The 13,908-nt window shown below is 39.5% G+C and overlaps 3 protein-coding genes across 4 annotated transcripts; 1 reads left to right on the top strand and 2 right to left on the bottom strand.

Annotated features, from left to right (window-relative positions):
• Positions 1-1,584: 1,584 nt before the first annotated feature.
• Positions 1,585-3,105, bottom strand: ch25hl1.1 (cholesterol 25-hydroxylase like 1, tandem duplicate 1). Its single transcript, XM_040025715.1, has one exon. The coding sequence runs from the start codon at positions 2,717-2,719 to the stop codon at positions 1,880-1,882; it is 840 nt and encodes a 279-aa protein (XP_039881649.1). The 5' UTR covers positions 2,720-3,105; the 3' UTR covers positions 1,585-1,879.
• A 2,100-nt stretch (positions 3,106-5,205) lies between these two features.
• Positions 5,206-10,241, bottom strand: si:dkey-24l11.2 (uncharacterized protein LOC100034462 homolog). 2 transcript variants are annotated; one of them, XM_040025710.1, is made up of 13 exons: positions 10,105-10,236; positions 9,092-9,135; positions 8,388-8,948; positions 7,791-7,850; positions 7,625-7,677; positions 7,396-7,540; positions 6,948-7,288; positions 6,623-6,851; positions 6,422-6,536; positions 6,137-6,248; positions 5,924-6,035; positions 5,540-5,652; positions 5,206-5,385 (listed from the first exon to the last, which is right to left on the bottom strand). In XM_040025710.1, the coding sequence occupies exons 3-13, from the start codon at positions 8,934-8,936 to the stop codon at positions 5,316-5,318; spliced, it is 1,899 nt and encodes a 632-aa protein (XP_039881644.1). In that variant the 5' UTR covers positions 8,937-8,948; positions 9,092-9,135; positions 10,105-10,236; the 3' UTR covers positions 5,206-5,315. The 2 variants fall into 2 exon arrangements, with proteins under 2 accessions (XP_039881644.1, XP_039881643.1); XM_040025709.1 differs by lacking the exon at positions 9,092-9,135 and having other exon boundaries at positions 10,105-10,241.
• Positions 10,242-10,401: 160 nt separating this feature from the next.
• ch25hl1.2 (cholesterol 25-hydroxylase like 1, tandem duplicate 2) lies at positions 10,402-12,620 on the top strand. The gene has a single exon (XM_040025717.1). The coding sequence runs from the start codon at positions 11,178-11,180 to the stop codon at positions 12,009-12,011; it is 834 nt and encodes a 277-aa protein (XP_039881651.1). The 5' UTR covers positions 10,402-11,177; the 3' UTR covers positions 12,012-12,620.
• The last annotated feature ends 1,288 nt before the right edge of the window (positions 12,621-13,908 follow it).

Here is a 13,908-nt window from a genome sequence, read left to right on the forward strand (position 1 = left end):
TCTTCTTTGCAATATTAATGAACAGGCTGGCAGATGAGGTCACTCAGGAGTCTCTCAGGACTATCATGTTTGCAGACAGCATTGTGATTTGTAGTATAAGTAGGGAAAGGGTGGAAGAGACTGTGAAGAGGTGGAGGTATGCTATGGAGAGAGGAGGGATGAAGGTCAGTAGAAGTAAATGGGGGAAACATCCAAAGCAAAAGAGGTGAAGAAGAGAGTGTGGGCAGGGTGGAGCAGGTGGAGATAAGTGTTAGGGGTGATCTCTAACAGAGGGCTAGCAAGAAGGCTGAAAGGGAAGGTTTAGATCACATAACCTGACCAGTATTTCTATACCAGTGAAAGCCTACTTAAAATGCTTTATGTATGAGGGACAGGCAAGAGTTAAACAAGGCATGATGAGAAAACTGATCTGCCAGAAAGTCTATTTTATTAATGTGGAAACCGCTTACTATAGAGCAGGCAGGGTAGAGTGGATGGGGGTGACTGTCAAGGATGATTCATGACAGAAGGGTAACAGCAAGAGTGAAATGCATTGTTTACAAGGTGGTAGTGAGACCTGCTATGATGTATGGTTTGGTGAGGGTGTCACTAACAAAAAGGAGGATGAGCTAGAGGTGGCAGAGCTGAAAATATTCACTGGGAGTGACTGAGATGGACAAGATTAGAAATGAGTAGTCTGGAGACAAAGAGAGACAAGCCCTTATAGATTGGTATAGTGTATAGATTGGACAAAGGGTGTTGAATATGGAGCAGTAAGGTAAGAGGAAGAAATCAGAGAAGATTTATGAATGATGGGATGGTAAATGGCTCACATTTGTATAGCGCTTTACTTAGTCCCTAAGGACCCCAAAGCGCTTTACACTACATTCAGTCATTCACACACGGCAAGCTACATTGTAGCTACAGTTACACTGACAGAGGCGAGGCAGCCGAACACTGGTGCCGCCGGCCCCTCTGACCACCACCACCAGTCGGCAAACATGGGGTTATTATCTTGCCCAAGGATATCTGGCATGCAGCCAGGAGGCAGCCTGGGATCAAACCACTGACCTTCTGATTAGTGGCTGACCTGCTCTGCCACTTGAGCTACAGCCCCCTCCCTATGGTATGGGGTGTGACACAGGAGGGAGATGGAGGAAGATTATCCAGTTTGGCGATCCCTAGAAGAACACGTCAATGATTTTTTCCACAAAGTTCCACAAAAGGAATGCAGGAGTCCTTTTCCTTTTTTTAATGACTTAAAATTACCGGCATATTCAAATCAATATACCTTTAAGGAGTTAGAGCTCTGCGCTTTCAGGGATGGATTAGCCTGAATTCCCTCAGTCATGTTTTTTTCTTTCTTTCTTTTTTATGTCTAACTCAGTGTGACTAGTTTGACAAACAGTACATTTCTTGTTTATGAACTCTGTTTTCCCTTGTGAAGTTTGGAAGGCTGAGTAAGGCTCTTTCAAAGGTTTTAAATTATGTAAGAAGATTACCAGAAAACCCAGACTCCTCCCTACAGGAAGTTTCTTGCAATTATAAGTGATTACTGGAGCTTCACCACAGTATTCAATGAGTGATTATATGCACACCTGCCAGCTTTTATTTACTTTTTATTCCATTTAATAATGAATGAAACAAAAGAGTCAGATTCTTTGTAAATAAAATGTTTTTTATTGAATTCAAAAATTCAACAAATTCATTTAACACAGTTCATTGAGAATATACACACACATATATATTTATATATTTTATATATATACACTGCCAAAGAGTGCGGAGACAGCAAGGGCCCCACATAGAGAAAGCAGTAATTAAAGGATTGGGCATTAAAAGAGTGTTGCAGTGCTAACAATGCCACATAAAAAAACAGGCTTTATTGACAGAACAGTTCTTACTTGCTTTTCAGTTCATTTTTTTTCTTCAAAGGGGCAGCAGTGCCAAAAATTCTGTCCCAGTGGCTGAAGAAAGGAGCATAGTTGGTGCTCGGCCTCTGGTGGTGCATGTCATGAGCTGGTGCTCCACCCAGCAGCCCCAAAGGCACCAGGTGGTTCAAGGTCCACGGCAAGTCATAGCCTATGTGGTCTTCAACAGACATCCAGATGCTAAAAACTGTAATGCACCATGTGGTCAGCGGGTGACAGTTTAGAAGAATTGGATCACAATTGCTCCAGAATCCCACCGTCATCAGCTCTGGGATGCTGAGCCGCTCACTTGACCATGAGAAAGGTGCTATGTATTCGTGGTGGACTGCATGGATCCAGCGGTAAAGCTGAGGATGTTTATGATGCATGAAATGCCAAATAAAGTACTGAGTGTCAAAGAGGAGCAGTACAGCCAGCATATCAATAAACAGTTCATATACTGTGGGAGCATCTCGTGGCAGTGGTGGTGCAGGCATAATGAAAATACTGATTATTATAGCTGGTAAAACAAAGAAGATGTGGTTATAAAAAGTGACCATGAAGTTGTCACCCATCATTTTCAAAGTTGGCTTCCTGTTTGGTTGGATCTTGTACTGATGGAATAAAGGCACATTTTCTCCCAAGAGGTCCAGCACAGAAAAAGGTAAGCTGAAGAAAAAATAGCTAGAAAAGGCGAGTAGGACGGGGAAAAATGGGGATGAGATGAGAGGCATATAGTGAAAAAGTAAATAATCCCAGAACGGCTGCAGAAGATGGTCTGAGCTCCTGCAAGGCAAGAACTGCAGGTAAGGTTCAGTGATGTTCAGCATCTTGGTGTGATATCAATGAAGGCTGCTTGCGGTGCAAGTCTTATGATCCAAGACAAGGTTCTGCCTTATATAGAGGTGTTTAACTGGAGGGGCTTTGCTCACAGTCACACCCCCACACCCCCACACCCCCAGCAGCTTAATGTACAAAAAATGCCATGTCAATGCCAAAGGGAACACCAACGGTTCAATGAATGCAAGAAAAGAAGGTAAAACAGCTTTTTGTAAATGTTCCAAGGTTTTTGGTGTCCCAGTTTGGAGAATATCTCCTCATCTCACAATAAGCTGATTGTTTTCTTTGTTGACAATACAACATATAATGGTGTCATCTCATTTAGAGGAAAACAATCAGAATATCAGAGTATTTCTCTGCTTTTTTCTGCCTTTCTGTTGCTGATACATTAAAAAAAAAAAGATGACTAAAGCTGTGTATACCTCTTTATTGGTCACTTTGCATCATCCTATTATGCTGGTCAACAATCACATGTCTGATTAAATATATACACCATATACTCTACTGTATATGAAATTATTATTATTATTATTATTATTATTATTATGTATGGTGTCGACTTGAACCTTAAACACATAACCGTAGCATTTACGCGAATAAAGTAATGTAATTTCTTTTAACAAAATAAATATGTGCGCAATATTCTAAGTCTCCTGTTTTCCTCCTCACACCCAGGTGGTTCATTCAAACAGTACATCCAGTGCCATTTGGCGCTTTTTGGTGATTTAAGCGTTCTTTGACCCACATCTGCAAATTGGACAGGGAAGGAGTCAAGCCTGTAACATTTCCTCAGGTCAGCGTCCGTCTTTCGAGATTGAGAGTTAATTTGAAAATGGTCCGACTCTGTAATGAGTTTTACAGGATCACAAAGCTTGTGAATGATGACGTACTGACTGCCAGGTTAGGATCGATCTTTTCAAAGATTAGTTTTCTTTTTCTTCAGATGTGCTATTGTTTTTTGTTTGTTTGTTTAACAAAATGAATTCTGAAGACAAAAATCAGGCAAGTGTTTGACTCACAGTAGGAATATTTCAAGGATTTTTTTTGGCTGTCTTGATGTTCGGAAACGGACTTATTTCTCTTTTGTTTAGTTCGTTGTATATTTCGCTCTTACACTCATTAATGGTTCAGTGAAAAGCTGGAGTGTTATCTGTGCGCAGCGATTAATTGAGAAATGTGTAAACATACATGTAAATATAGCATATAAAGGAAAGCAGAGTTCACTCCTAAGGAGATTAAAAGTCAATCATATTTATTCTAGTTTTCTATCCAGGTATGGTTTTACTGCATTGCCTGAACAATGAAGTTGTTGCCGTTCGGACTCTTTTCAGATGGTGTTGCATGCTGGAGCCAAATCCGATTTCATTAATTTTGACAAGATCTTAAACGCCAGTGGCTGAAATACAGCTGCAAACCAGGACACAGCCTCCGCCGTGTTTTACAGACGGCTGTAGACACTCACCGCCACTCTTCTGTCCTCATTTATACATATTAAAGAAAATTTGAACCGAAGATTTCAAAGTTTGATTAATCACCATCAGACCTGTTGCCACTGATTTTCAGTCCAGTTCTTGTGTAGTTTTCCCACACCTCAGTCTTTTGCCTCTCCCATGCAGTGGTGATGAGCTTAAAAAGACACTCCACACCATGGCGATCCTATGTCAAGTTTTCAGCTAATAGCCAATGTTGGTGTAAAAATACAATTTTATGCCTAGCAAACTGTGTCATCTTTGTCTTTTATTGGTAGAGCCAATTTAATAAATGGAAAGAAAAAAAATGTTTTTTGCTACAGGCTGCTAGTAACAAAGTGCCTAACACTTTTTCCAAAAGACATCTAATTCCCTTAAAGGTAGTTTTTATATATTTGAATGATTCATATGTCGATATTAATATTGCTTAAAAAATTAAAACTAACAACTCAAAAATGTATTCCTCTGTAAATGGAAGGGAATGAAATTAAATGAAAAAGAGGGGAATGTCCAAAGTATGGAGAGCTGTTTCCCCAATATCACCTTAAAATTACAAGAAAGTCTGCCTCCTTGAAAGTACAAATTTTAAAAAAAATGAGGGATGACTTGAGACTTTTGCACAGTCCTCTGTGTATTTTGGCTGTAAATTGCTGTTACAAGAGGATCAACAGGGTCAGCTAGATTAGACTAACTAGGTTAAGTTTAGTGTTTAATCTGTGTAATGAGACCAACTGACCTCCATACACTTTAAGTCACTGGGTCAATCCTGCTAATGCTGCCCTTTCTTTGCCAGATGACCTCTGAAAATAAGATTCTAATCTTAAGGAACATTTAATACTGCAATAACTAATATAATATTGCAAATACCAGGACACTTCAATGTAATTTAATGTTCTGTAAACTGACCTTATGGCTTAAAGGAGCACAAAGTCCTCTAACTGAAATCATATTTCATCTTAAGAGTTTAAATACCACATTGTAATAATATTAACGGTTCTGACACCAAATGATCTCAAACACGGGATTTATTGTGGAAAAGGACAGTTTCATTGAAATAATGATTTGTGTATCGTAATGATTTGTGATAAAAGAATGCAATGAGGCTCTTCTTCACCAACTACTTCTTCTCAGCGGCTGCCTTCCTCGAAACCGTTTTGTTGGAGTTGCCATATTTCTGTCGATCATTTCTGAAGAGAAAGGAGAATAAAACCTTAAATTTTTTAAAATCAGAGATTTTTTTTTTTTTTTTTTAAAAGAAAAAAAGAAATAAAAAAGAAAAACTAATCCCATAAAATTTTAATTATTAGTTCCCAGGATATGAACCTTAATGTCATTAAGTACCTGCTCATTTTGACTTTGTTTCTACACCCCTGTCCTCCCTCCCAGTGGCTGGTGTACGTGCCTCTCGTCATCATGCCTCCACAGCTGACGCATGGCTTTCCATTGCCATATGGCTGCAAGAGCAAACACAGTTTGGATGACATTTTGTTATCATTTAGAGCCGTAATCTACCATGCATTTATATTCCCAGATGTAAGCAAATACATTTTTAATGAAAAATAATTAATGTGCAACTCAAACAGAGCCTTTCCTGTTATACATGCACTGATACTTTACCTTGGTTATTAGACTTTATATTAGACTTTCAATGAGCAGACTGTAAGGTTTACACTAATATACAGACTGACAAGTAAGATTTAATGAAATTTCAAATCTATAGTCCACCTGTTCTTTAGCACAGAAACCACAAATCATGCGCGTGGCGAGTTCCATGGGGTGGTCCTGGTTCTCATCGTGGCACACATCGCAGGGGTAGGTCCGACCACAGCAGGGAAACCTGAAAAAATGGGTACAAATCTTTCACCGACTCCCACGTGCATTTATTAAACCTCTTGTACCGACACATAAAAAAGAGAAAGGTCAGAGGGAGGACAATACCTTAGCCAGCGGTGGCTTTGTTTGAAATGTTTGCATATTCCTTTTTCTGGCAGTGGCTTCCCTTTTTGCACAGCAGGATCTCTTAATGTCTTGTAACTGACACCACTTGACCCTGCACAAAATGAGAAAGCAAAACAGACACAGTAGTTTAGCCCTTGTGGTCTGATGAGGCGTAAGTTTATTTCAGTATCTATAAATGCTCATGCTTAATCGAGTAGCTTTCGTTTTTTAAACTGTTGACATATCCTTATATTACAATGATGTCATATGTAGATGAGCTCTGACCTGTTTTATTGGTGCGAGGCTGAATGTAGTGAAATTTAGTGCTCTCAGCCAGGATGCTGAGTTTGGTGTGGCAGTTTTCACAATTGAACTCCTTTGTTTGTCCATAGGCAAGGTTCTGATGGAAAAAAACATTTGTTTTCAGTTGCATGAAATTTCACAGCGCAGCTGTTCTGGTATGTTAAGCATAACATGTTTCGTCACCTGCATTGGGCCCTCTTGGGAACAGCTGAGGCAGCCCACAGTGAGTTCACACTCCTGAAGTACTAGGTCCACAGCTGTAGTGTTTTGGAGATCCAAGTAACCCAGGACATCACTGTAATGGTGAAGCATGCAGGGTCTGAATGCTGCACTTATGCTTGTGGTACAGTTTTCACACTGAGCCGAGCAGGGGGTCCTTCCAGTGAGTGTCAGGTCTGCAGTCACCTTACACCTGTAAACAGAGTTAGAATGTTAGAACTGTGGATGGGCTCTCACTCTGAAAAAACAAAACAAAAAACAGTGTCTGATGCTTTCTTATCTTCATTACCTGTTACACTGAAGAGAAACAGTAATTTGCGGGGCGACTACAGTGGCGGTGTTCTCTCCCAGCATCAATCCCAGCAGCTTTACCTCTGTGCCTCGGCGAGGGTCGCTGATCTTAATGTTCTCCACCAGATGACTCGTCTCCTCTTTCTCTGTCCCTTCATCACCACCTAGATTCTCCTGCTGCACCAACTTCCCTTCCTCCTGTGTCATTTCAATATCTTCATCTCTGTCTGCAGCAGCAGCATCAGACGCAGGCTCAGATGTTTCAGACACAGTTACCTGGAGCTCCTGATAGGGTATAAACTGCAGTCCAGCTTTTTCTAAATCAATGTCTTTTTTCAACTGCAAAAAAAAAAAAAAAAAAAAAAGAGCAAGAGAGAAAGAGATCTTGCAGGTCATTTTGATATATATACTGAGCTTGAAACACAATGATTAGACTTCAATCTCACCTGCCGGGCTCCTTCAGTAAACAGCCTCTCCAAGCTGCGATCCAGCCAGCGAAGAAAAGGCCTGAAAAGCAGCTCTACCTTTCCCATGAGCTGATTGGTCGCATGCTTGGCTTGAAGCCACTCCAACGATGCTTGCTGTACATGCCTATTTAGCAAAAGATTTTGTAGAAATGACTGCAACAGCTATCAATGCAATAAACACATAGAAATGAACCACAACTGCGTTTACCTCGCCATTACAGAAGGCAGATCCTGGTCCAGGGGTATATCCAAAGTAAAAATCTAAGAAAAATAAATAAATATCAAAATGATGACAAACTGTTCTTTCCATGAAAATCATTCTTAGTGTGGAATATTAGAGGAACTGTGGTTTAAGAAGAAGCAGCGGTCTTTACCTCTTGTGGGTAATTGTCTGGAAAGCTCACCATAATGTCAATTTCTTTCAGATCAAAAGGCTGTAAGTTAAAATGCAACATCAGAATAAATTTCCAGGTAAGACTGCAATGAACTGCTATGTTCATTTTTTCAACCTAATAATATTACCAAAGTATTAAAGTTAGCTCATTAATAATTGTGAATTGTAGCCTAAATTGTGATCAGACTGGACTTTTAGGTCTTACAGCAGTTGGTAGCTTACAGACAATTTAAAGTAGTACAACTGTAAATATTTATATACATGCTTAAATAAATAAATCTTTAACTCTTTCGCATTACAACAATTCAAGCTTAGTGTTTCAGTTTAACACTGGGCCTGAATTATCTTGCACCAATTACCAACTGAATTAAAATTTACTGTGTGAGCTTTCATATTGCCTTATGAATAGAAACAAACTTCAGTATTTGTTACTCTGTGACATCACTGGTCTTCTGTGTTGCTCTCAATTAAGGAGAGAACTTGCTTACAAATTAAAACAGAGTTGTACTGTATTAAGAGAAGTGATGTGTATATGGGTTTTCCCACTAAGCTCTTGAAGAACAAATGAAGTGTTTACCCAGTCTGGATCTGTGGCCTCTACAGTTGCACGGTAATAAGTAACTTTCCCATCACTACGTTCCTGAATAATCAGCTGATCCTTGGGAAAACGCTTCTTCAGCTGACCGATCTCTGTGTCTCGTAGCTGTTTGGCGATATCCTCTGTCATGTCACTTAGCTTCACCTCCTGAAGGACGCTGGGGTGAGGCACTGGTTGAATTCTCTGTTCAGCTCTCGTCTGATTGCCTGGAACAGGCTGGTCATCCAGTAGGGCTAACTGTGGTGGATGCCAGAACCGACATCTGTCTTCCATGGTGCAGTGTCCTGCGATGAAGTAGCGGCATGGCCGGCGGACAGGTGATGGCCTGTGGCCCACTGATGCAGCTGGGTAGGATGTGCTGACGGTTTCCTTCCCATGAGCTTTGCCATCATCTCTTACATGCAGAAATTTACACTTTTTCCCAAAGTTGCAATGACGTCCTTGAGAAAAGAAGCGGCACAGCTGCTGTGCTTGAGTTACTCCCTCTAAACCACCTTCTTCCATCCTCTCTTCCTCACTATTCACCATTGTTATTAATACCTGGATGAATGAAAACAAGTTTTAGACAGGCTTGGCCTATTCTACTAATACAAGCCTTCATTAAACTCAAGAAACAGATAGTACAGTACTGTGAATTACAGGTGGGTGGATTGATATCGATAGTTTGTGCAAACACCACTCACTCCTTTCAAGCACCCTCGTCCCTGCTATGCTGTGATTTGTTATCCTGCAGTCATGCGAGTGAGAATAGTCATCATGATTGTTACTTTGACATTCAAATAATATATTAGGCCTATTGTAACGTGTTAATTACTTGAGTTGACCGGAAAGAAATATCTCAGACATGAAATATGAAAATATCTGACTAAAATAACGCTTTTATGTTAATTTTCAAGGTTTTTTTTTTTTTTATTTAAACAGCACGTTAAAAACAAAACAAGTCGACACAAAGTCCTTTCCGGGCAAGTTTGTTTACATTCCGGGTCTCAAAAGAAAAAAAATGTTTCAAAACGCTGTGAAATGTGTTTTGTTGTGTTAACTGACAGTGGAAAGCAAAAATCCCATCTTTATTTGTCATTAAAAAGCATTCAGATTAAGCATATGCATTAACTTCATTAATCCACACACGTTTCTCCCCTTCATAAGCTGGCTTCATGGGTATCAGTATTTGTGATACCGGCCTATTTTTACTTTGTATTGGAACACTGCGAAATTCTACAGTGTCAGTGCCCTTTCGTTTAAATAAAATAAACTCTTTCAAGCCATGAAAGACGTGCCGTTCTGAGCATGCGCAGTCCATTTGTAAATCGCAAACTGCGTCAGGGGATGGACTTTAACCAGTTTTATATGTCAACTTGACCTATTTATTTTTTCTGTGAGCGTAAGAATGACAACGAAGTTAAATGTTTTTGCTGAAATTAGTTACACTTGACCTGACCGGTGTCTTTCGACCATCTCCACCACTTACAGCTATAACTAGAAATCACCCACCGTTAATGCGATATCATAAATAGTATATGGGCAGTATTTCTCTGTCATAATTACTAACTTAACAGTAAAAAGCTAGTCAACATCGAAGATGATACAAAACTCAAACGCTCACGATTTAGCTAGCAAAGTTAGCTAAACTTTACGTACGACTGCACGCATGCTAATGTTTACTTTATAAAGGAGTTAATTAAAAAGACGAAATTACCTCGTTTATGCACGGAGTTTCTCGCAAAAGCTTGTCAAGCGTGATAACGACAAGTACCAGTCTTAAAAAAACAAAACAAAAAACCCCTCAAACAACCCTTTAAGGCTGCTACATATCAGGTGACTGCACGGTCAGCGATACGTGCTGTAAAACGTCTTAACCGTGGACTGTAAAAACATCAGCGCAAGAGTTATGCGTCATAATATGCGACAAAAAGGCTTTTAATACTATTATTCCTCGAAACGTATTCGAATAATACATATAGGCTCCAAAATAATATGCACATATAAAAACTGTTGCCAGGGACGGTAAATAAAATATTTCTAGGTAGAACAAATTAAATAAAATCAAAGGAAACAAAAATAAACTTGAAAAAAAATTGTCAGTAGCTGTTCTGGAGCCTTTGAGCACAGGAGAACAAAGCTAGCATGGATAATCCTGAACTGAGGGGCTAAAAATGAAATCCAAAACAGCTGTACAGTGAAAACATCATCCGCTGGTAACATCCTTTGTTATGAAGGAAAGCATCTGATAAGTAAATGGACTTTGTGGTGAGGCTATCTTCCTCTTCTGCCTTCTACAGTATGAACTGCTTTAAATACGTATGACCTTGTATTTAATTTTAAATATATTTATTTTCCTGTAAAGACCTGATAGTTGTTTCTATGGTTTTTCAGATTTTAAAAAAAAAATTACCATTCTCTTTTGTCCTATATGTCTCTTCTTTAACTCATCTGTTTTTATGGCTAGACCTGTGCAAGACGTCACAGTATTTATTTTATATAAGTGAAAATGAAAAAATACACCAACCAAACAGGAGATGCAGCATAAACAGAAGACAGAATAATCACCTATATGTCAACAGTTCCTGTGTGGAGAGCTATAAGTTACCTGTTGCACAGGGTGTATAAATAATTTATTGTACCTGGCTGCCACTTGATACCACACAGACAGAAAAGCCTAAGCCGACACACACATGGAAAAAGTGTTTGCCAAAGCTGCTGTTTCTGGCTGAAGCAACTTCATTCCTCAGACACCTTCACTGTGTTTTTATTTTTATTTTTTAATTCATCATGGATCTTGTAGAAACCAGTGTAGATATTTGGATGAGTTGGTCAAGAGAAAAGTCTTTGCTGCAGCCTCTGTGGGACAGCCTGAGGCTCAACTACACAGACTATTTGCGATCTCCGCTCTTCCCCATTGTGCTGACTGTCTCTTCATACTTTGTCTTCTGCATCCCTTTCCTTCTTTGTGACATAATGGGGGATAAATGGCCGTGGGTTCAGCAATTCAAGATACAGCCGAGCCGTCGACCAACGGCCTCTGCATTGCTGCACTGTGCAGGTGTCACCTTGTACAACCATGTGTTTCTTGTGCTTCCAGCATCTGTGGCCCAGTGGGCGTGGAGGCCACCCGCCGACCTGCCAGACCAGGCTCCGTTCCTACTGGAGCTGATCGCCGGGGCGATAGGCAACCTCCTGCTTTTTGACTTGCAGTACTTCATTTGGCACCTGCTCCATCACAGGATCCGCTGGCTGTATGTCACCTTCCACGCCATCCATCACAATTACTCGTCTCCCTTTGCTCTTGCGACTCAGTGTCTTGGTGGCTGGGAGCTGGTTACAGTGGGCTTCTGGACCACCCTGAATCCTGTGATCCTGAGATGTCACCTGTTCACTACATGGGCCTTCATGGTGCTGCATGTGTATGTTTCTATAGAAGATCACTGCGGCTATGATTTCCCCTGGTCCACATCTCGTCTGATACCATTTGGCATCTATGGAGGGCCCAGCAAACATGATGTGCACCATCAGAAACCCAATACAAACTTTGCACCGCACTTCAGTCACTGGGACAAAATATTTGGCACACATGCTGATTTTAGCTTCTCCTCAGCTACGAAGTAAACTATTGCAAGCAGTGAGACGTGTGTTTTTGTGCTTGTTTTTCAAATCATGTGCCTGTAAAACATATTTGCACACAAATAGAGCAAAATTACTGCCAGTACTGTGTTGATAGTTTTCTGTGTCTTTAGTGACAGTTGCCAATTCAATGAAAATGTTAACATTTGAACTATGTGCATAACCTAAATGTGTGGTTTCTAAACTTTGAAAGTGATCTTGAGCTTTGGGCATGGCTTATCAGTTTCTCCCTTATATGAAACCTTGTGTTTTCAGTGCATGTTTATTTTCTCTTAGTTTGAAACTACAACAAGAATGTATCTAGCAATGCAGTTGTGTAATCCTGAGTCAAGTAATGTGACCAGTGACATTCTATTACTCTGTGTTTAGTTGGTTCTTTTTGTGGTTATTTATTCTGACTTTATTCCCAGGGAAACAAAGAAGTTTTCATTGTTTTTAACTTTACTTATCTTTATTTATCTTTAAACTTTCATGCAAGCAAAAAAATTGATGTAACAACAGATAAACATCAGCTACTGCAGTATTTGCTCACAACAGTGTTCTGCTGATATACTGTATTCCTAATGGTTGTAATTTAATAAATTTCTGTGTAAAAGCCACAACAAAAGGTACATGATATTTTTAATGACCTGATTAGAGATACTTCTATTTTTTTTTTTTTTTTTTTAGAAAGAAATTATCTTTTTAAATTTTAAACATTGCTCCTTCTCTGTTTTTGAGATCACATAACCTGACTAGTAATTCCACACTTGAAATGTTTTAAGTATGAGAGTCAAGGATGAGAATTAAACCAGGAATGTCAAGGATGGAGCCCTCAGGAAACAGCCAGCCTGATAGAAGGTCAATTTTGGCCCATTAGATGGTTTTGTTAAAGTGGAAAAACTGCTTATTAGAGCACAGGCAGGTGTCAGTGGTGATTTGTGATGGAAGATAGCAGCAAGAGTGAAAGTGAAGGTAGTAAAATCTGCTATGATGTATGGTTTGGAGATGGTGGCATTGACAAAAAAGATAAGAAACCAAGATGGCAGCTCAGGTTGAGCAGTGTGGAGACAAATTTAGAGAGGCAAGGCTGAGATGGTTTGGACATATGCAGAGGAGGGATAGTGGAGGAGAGAGGAAGACCAGAGATAAAATTAATGGATTTAGTGATTGATAAGGTGAGATCAAGTCAGATAAAATTGAATGGGGAACATAAAAGTATTTTAAATGTAGACAAATGATAGGAATCATAAAGATAAAACACTCGACAGTGGATCTATAAAGGTACAAAACTTTCACATGTTAACTGTTTCAGAAATGGTTAGCTTATTAGATGCTACTTATGTATTTGCACTTCTTTACTCATTAATAAAGAAGACTTTTAGAGGATTATATGTTATTGTGCAATAGTTGTACTACAATGTGTAGTTTGTGGCCTGTGAACTAAAATGAGTTTGACAACCCTTAATTAAACAGTCACTGTATTAGATGCACCTTACTAGTACTGTGTTTAGCACCTTTTGCGGCAAGACTTGTAATTCTTTGTGGCCTAGATTTAACAAGATACTGAAAACACTCTTCAAAGAGTTTGGCTCGTGTTTACTTGATAGCATCACACTGTTGTTTCAGATTTGTCAGCTGACAAAGGTGGCACTTATGCCGTCTTCTGTCACTGGTGTATTGCATATTCAGGTCCTCTACATACTTTGGTTGTAACAAGTGGTTGTTTAAGTTACTGGTGCATCCCTGTCAGCTCATTCAATCACTGCATATTTTCTCTTTTTCTGGCTGTTTTCTATTAACCCAAGAAAGGTTTGTGTGTGAAAATCCCAATAGATCAGACTAACAGAAATACTCAGACTAATCCAAAACAACAAACAATAAAATTGAACAGAATAAAATA

This window comes from Simochromis diagramma, unplaced genomic scaffold (genome assembly GCF_900408965.1).
Source record: "Simochromis diagramma unplaced genomic scaffold, fSimDia1.1 OVJJ01000293.1, whole genome shotgun sequence".
NCBI lineage: Eukaryota > Metazoa > Chordata > Actinopteri > Cichliformes > Cichlidae > Simochromis > Simochromis diagramma.

What these genes read in the sequence shown, in the direction of transcription:
- ch25hl1.1 (XM_040025715.1), bottom strand. Translation starts at nt 2,719, where the DNA reads ATGCTGAACATCACTGAACCTTACCTGCAGTTCTTGCCTTGCAGGAGC.
- si:dkey-24l11.2 (XM_040025709.1), bottom strand. Translation starts at nt 8,936, where the DNA reads ATGGTGAATAGTGAGGAAGAGAGGATGGAAGAAGGTGGTTTAGAGGGA. An exon ending in GTTTCTCTTCAGTGTAACAG is followed by an intron (nt 6,852 to 6,947) that starts GTAATGAAGATA and finishes CTCTGTTTACAG; the next exon opens with GTGTAAGGTGACTGCAGACC. An exon ending in GCCTCGCACCAATAAAACAG is followed by an intron (nt 6,249 to 6,421) that starts GTCAGAGCTCAT and finishes CATTTTGTGCAG; the next exon opens with GGTCAAGTGGTGTCAGTTAC.
- ch25hl1.2 (XM_040025717.1), top strand. Translation starts at nt 11,178, where the DNA reads ATGGATCTTGTAGAAACCAGTGTAGATATTTGGATGAGTTGGTCAAGA.